This window comes from Cariama cristata, unplaced genomic scaffold (assembly GCF_000690535.1).
Source record: "Cariama cristata isolate BGI_N322 unplaced genomic scaffold, ASM69053v1 scaffold29301, whole genome shotgun sequence".
NCBI classification, from domain to species: Eukaryota; Metazoa; Chordata; class Aves; order Cariamiformes; family Cariamidae; genus Cariama; species Cariama cristata.
In genome coordinates, this window is record NW_009601458.1 from 1 (window position 1) to 253 (window position 253).

Consider the following 253-nt stretch of genomic DNA (forward strand, 5'->3'; position numbering starts at 1 on the left):
CCCCGCCACGCGCCGGGCTCTCCCTCCCTCCTCCCGGTCCCGGTGAGGGGCGGCCGGGGGACGCGCGGTTGGGGTGCCGGGCAGCGAGCTGACCCGGCCGTTCCCTGCACCTCCCCTCCAGGCTTCTCCTCCCGGGCGCGAAGCCACCTCTCCGGCAGGTAGAGACCATGCCTCCCAAATTCAAGCGGCACCTGAACGACGACGAAGTAACGGGCTCCGTGAAGAGCGAGCGGGTGAGTACCGGCGGGGGGGG

At 72.7% G+C, this 253-nt stretch overlaps 1 protein-coding gene across 2 annotated transcripts in view; it reads left to right on the forward strand.

Moving 5' to 3' along the window:
- Positions 1-110: 110 nt before the first annotated feature.
- Positions 111-253, forward strand: part of VAMP4 (vesicle-associated membrane protein 4) — an 11922-nt gene continuing 11779 nt past the window's right edge. Inside the window, exon 1 of one of the 2 annotated variants that reach the window (XM_009710472.1) lies at positions 111-233. In XM_009710472.1, the coding sequence (XP_009708774.1) occupies positions 168-233 (66 nt within the window). In that variant the 5' untranslated portion in view covers positions 111-167. The remainder of the gene's footprint in view (positions 234-253) is intronic. The other variant, XM_009710471.1, reaches the window with a different exon arrangement.